Source organism: Sinocyclocheilus anshuiensis, unplaced genomic scaffold (assembly GCF_001515605.1).
Source record: "Sinocyclocheilus anshuiensis isolate Anshui unplaced genomic scaffold, SAMN03320099.WGS_v1.1 scaffold869, whole genome shotgun sequence".
Lineage (NCBI taxonomy): Eukaryota > Metazoa > Chordata > Actinopteri > Cypriniformes > Cyprinidae > Sinocyclocheilus > Sinocyclocheilus anshuiensis.
In genome coordinates, this window is record NW_015558630.1 from 486778 (window position 1) to 491762 (window position 4985).

Genomic DNA, 4985 nt, shown 5'->3' on the forward strand with positions numbered 1-4985 from the left:
GGTGTGTGGATATTAATGTGAGGGGACAATGTGAGTGATGTGTAAGTTTTAGTGGGAAAAGGGAATAGATAACCTATTATCTGATCCACACTCCGGAGCAGAAGGGGGCGGTAATGCACCAATAAGCTGGATGCCAACCGCCGTTAAACTGGAAAGAAGAAGAAGAAGAAGAGCAGGAAAATAGTTCTATCCTACACAATTACTCGCTAACAAGGGTTATTCGTCCAATTCAATGCATATTGTACTAATTTTTTTGTTGTTAAATTAACTAAATCACTGGTAAATAAAACACACCTTAGTATCGATATTTTTTGTTTGAGTATCGATACTTTCGATACTCATGTCAGTATCGATATATCGATACTTTGGATCGATACACCCATCCCTAGTTTAAATGCTTCCACACTGCTGACGTGTGTGCTGCATAATAAAGAGTGCGCGCCTTTCACTCTGCACTGGTTGCTATTTGATTGCATCATATCATTGTTCGGTACAATTTATTCGGTCTTTTCGCTTATTCGGCCGAACACCGAAAGAGCTTTTTTTTGCTATTTTCGGACGAATAATTTCGGTTGCTGAACATTCGGTGCATCCCTAGTTTCAGACATGCTTTGGCCTGCCATCAGATTGGGTGTGTTAGTATTAGGCCGTTCCTTTTGTTTGTCAGCAGTCAGCAGTGCATCATAAACTTTCAGCTGACCGAACCGCAAAACTTTATTTGTAATCCATTTATTGGACCCGGAAGCTGCTTTAGCAACTGGCTGCTGCTGACATAGTGTTTGAAGGAATGCTGTTGCAGGTTCTTCCCGCTGTTGCTGTCAGAGTGAAGTCTCTGGCCAAGCTGAGACCCGAGCCAATCTCAGGGTTCAACAGTAAGGATGGCCCAATGGCATTTGGCCTGTGTGAGAGTGTTTCGTGCCAGTTCATGGAAGTGTCACTTAAACTATACAGCTGGTGCTGTGTTGTCACAGGATCTTGTGTTCATTGACCATGGTTTTGGTCTTACAACCAAAACTAAATGTTTTCTGTGAGTTAAAAAAGGACAAAAAAAACTTTAATTATTTTCATGTGTTTGTGCATGTAAATATTGTTTGTTTGTTTTATTTATTTATTTATTCAATTAATTAATTTATTTATTTAATTGTGTTTGCCAGCTATTCAATTTGGTCCAGTGTTTTCCTAAATTTAATCAAATTATTCCACTGTTTTAAACCGAATAATGCAATGCAAAAACAAGTCCACCGACAGTGTATGCCACATTTTAACCTGGTCAGTTTTGCAAAATACAGATCATGCATTATCCCACTACATGGCTACTTTCAAAATCAACACATAATTGGACATGAAATATTGATATTTACTTTAAATTATTTTAGCATGTGAGAACTGTATCATCTCATGACCTGCTGATGGGTTTGTTGCACTTTCACACTGAAATAATTTAATTAAATTTTGGAGAAATCCGAATTTTTTGGAGAAATAGTTGCTTGGCTGGCAAAATCATTGATTAAAAGGGCTATAAATAAGATTCACATATGGCATCTAACATGTGTAGAATCATCGCTTTAGTTTCACAGATTTTTTTGCTAATGTAGTTAACAGCCTGTCAAGGTAGATTGATTGTCCTGAAATGGCCTTACACATAAGTCTGTAAAACTGGTTTTGCTCTGAGTTCTTTTCATAGCTGTGAGAATAGTGGTGGGTGATTTCAAGAAAACTCTCTGTCAGAATGATCGTTTGATTTCCGTCCTCGAGCATCTTCTCCTGCTGTGAAAGAAATCCTTTGATTTCAGCCTTTTGTTCTGCGTAATCAGGATGACTGGGTACTCAGTAGGTCTTACGATTGTCTTATTAGAGTCATCTAAGTGACAGAGATGGGACAAATGTATTTAGAGTGGAAGTTACATAGGATATATGCTTCATCTGATCAGTTTAGCGGCTTTGGATGATCCTTTTTAATATTCCAACAACCTGTTTCTTTTCTTGTGACACAGCACAAAAATAAATAGAAAACTCCTATAGATCTTTAACCTGCCTCCATGTGTGTGTGTTTTTTTTTCCCCAACAGAAAAGGACCTGAACACAAAATGTGTTGTGGAAATGGAGGGGAATCAAACACATCTGTACCCGGCAAACCTGGGGAAAGATTCCAGGTAAGTTGAATTGGAAAATCTGACATACAGTATAGTTCAAAAGCTTGGGCTTAGCAAGGTATTTTATTATTTCTACAGAAATGAATACTTTTATCCAGCAAGAATGCATTAAATTGATCAAAGGTGACAGTAAAGACAAAAATTCTTTCTAAATGCTTTTTCTTTCTAATCATCAAAGAGTCCTGAATAATGTATCACTGTTTCCACAAAAATATTAAGCCACAACTCTTTTCAACATTGATAATAATAAGAAATGTTTATGAGCACAAAATCAGAATATTCAGAATCAGAATGTTTTCTGTATCACTGAAGACTGGAATAATGGCTGCTGAAAATCAGCATTGCCATCACAGGAATAAATTACATTATAAAATAAATATATTAAAATAGAAAACCTAATGTAATAATATTTCACAATATTACTGTTTTTACCCTAACAAAATAAATGCAGTTCTTTCAAAAACTAAAAATCGTACCGACACCAAACTGCATGGTAGTGTGTAGATTTACTAACATTGTGATTTGTGAAAAGCATTGTACTAGTATGAAGAATGCACAATGACCTACTGCATTTGCATACTGCAGTGGTTACTGTATCCCACAATGCTTTTCACTCAATTTGGCCTTCCTTTTCCAGAGTAATGAAGCAGAAGTAATATCTGCTGCTGTTTATAACATCCTTTTCTTGACTTTATTTTATCGGATTGAGTTTGAGAATGCAAAAAATTGGATTAAAAATAACTATCTTTCATCTACAAGATGAAGAATTGAGGCATTTGAGGAATTAAACATCCATGTTTTATTACTCCTTTAAAAATAGTACTGTTTAAAATGTTATGAAGACATAATACTTATTTCTTCACAAACTTCTTTTTAAATGGTAATATTCATTGTATATCAAGAAGCATGTAGTATGCTGTACTCAAGTATTCCATCATTTGAGCAGCATTTGTTTCTCTTCCTCTCTCAATCAGATATTACATGTTTTGGACCCTTTGTAAGCTAGCTGAGAGCAGGGTCTTTGAGAGCGCGTGTATCATTGTCGGTTTCGGTCGGTCGGCTCGTACGATGGGGGCTGAGGGAAAAAAGAATGTGGACGTGCAGTTCTCTTTAACGCAGCCTGCTGTTCGCTCCGTCCTGCCGTGTGTCGGGGCATAACTCTCCTCCATCTGACTTCCTCTCTTTTTCTCTGCCCTCTGTTGTCACGGAAACACAGAAGGAGGGTTAACCCTAGGTCATCCATAGCTGAGGAGCTCTTGTGCCTGGAAAAAGGGGAAAATACAAGCTAGCTTTAGCATCTGTCGGCCATAAACATTTCCTCTGACTTTTATGGCGGGTAAACAAGAGAGCGCGATTATTTTTTTCCCTCTGCTTTTCTCTTGTCGTGCAGTGCAAACAAAGACAGAGGTTGAACAGGTTTTAAACTTGGAAGTGAATGGTCGAGCTGCCTGCTGCCTTCGCACAACAGACAGTTTAATTGCGGTGCTGAGTTCATGTGTCGTGCCGCGCTGAATCGCCGGCCCTGTTAATGGCCCCTGCTATGCAGATGCCTCAAATGGCAAGGTTCACATGATCAAAATAACCTTACTTATGCAGATTATTGCTGGCATTTCATATTAATTATGATTTGTCAGGTGCTACAATGCATTCCAGACCATGCTTTTATGATGCCTACACAGGCTGTGTTTATATGTCAGTGTATATTCGTCTTTCAATCCTTTGTGTGCTTGTACTGCTCTCAGCATGTCTGATGGCATCACCTACTCAGGCTGAATGAATCTTAGTGCCTGTCCATTTGCTTTAATGAAAGAAAATGACATTTGAAAGGTTTTATGTTTGCAACCAGCTCCCGGGGGTGTTTTGGATGGATTGAGCATTGAACACACCCAGGCTTGAGCAATAAGCATCTTATTCTAAACCAGAAGCTTGTATATGCCTGACAAATCATTGTATTTTTGACTATAGATAGATAGAAATATTGTCGTTTTAGAAAAGTCCCTTTCAGGTACTGTATCATTTTTAGAAACTAATAATTGCTTGTCACTCCCTACTGTTTCAGTATTATTAACAGTATTTCGCAGCTGTGCCCTTTAATGTAAGGCGTGTGTTAGATTTTTATCTCTATTGTCACAGATTATGTTCTTTTGTTAATTTCAGGAGTTGCTAGCACATCAAGACTACGACCATCCTACCTAAACACAGGAAAGAGCACTGGAGAGACAGGGCGTGTTTGGCAGGCAGGAAATCAGTGAGACATGCACTAGTCAGAATGAGTTCAGGTGTCTTGAGGACTCTGCACTGTTTCTAAGAGGAATCACTACTCTGTGTATCACTGTTCCTTTACATGGAGCTCTATTAGTGATTGCAGTGATGCACAGATGCCTTAAGCACTAGTCACATTCTTATATTTGTGTGGAAACATCTTCAAAAGCAGGTTCAGATACCTTCGATATCTTAAAGGGGTCATATGATGTTGCTAAAAAGAACATTTATTTTGTGTATTTGGTTTAATGAAATGTGTTTATGCGGTTTAAGGTTAAAAAACACATTATTTTCCACATACTGTACATTATTGTTTCTCCTCTATGCCCCGCCTTTCTGAAACACGTCGATTTTTACAAAGCTCATTGTTCTGAAAAGCGAGGTGCGTTCTGATTGGCCAGCTATCCAGTGCGTTGTGATTGGCCGAATACCTCAAGCGTGTGACGGAAATTTTACGCCCCTTACCATATTGTGATGCCTTGTCCCGGCCGGAGTGATGAGACAAAAACATTAAAAGCCACTATAAACGAGGCATTTGTTGCATCCAGTGGGGACATAATTACGGATTAT

General features: G+C 38.3%; 1 protein-coding gene across 1 annotated transcript in view; it reads left to right on the top strand.

Moving 5' to 3' along the window:
• LOC107680773 (kinesin-like protein KIF13B) overlaps positions 1-4985 on the top strand; it is a 46212-nt gene that overhangs the window by 3846 nt on the left and 37381 nt on the right. The window contains exon 2 of the mRNA XM_016476817.1: positions 2069-2153. Coding sequence (XP_016332303.1) covers positions 2069-2153 — 85 coding nt within the window. The remainder of the gene's footprint in view (positions 1-2068; positions 2154-4985) is intronic.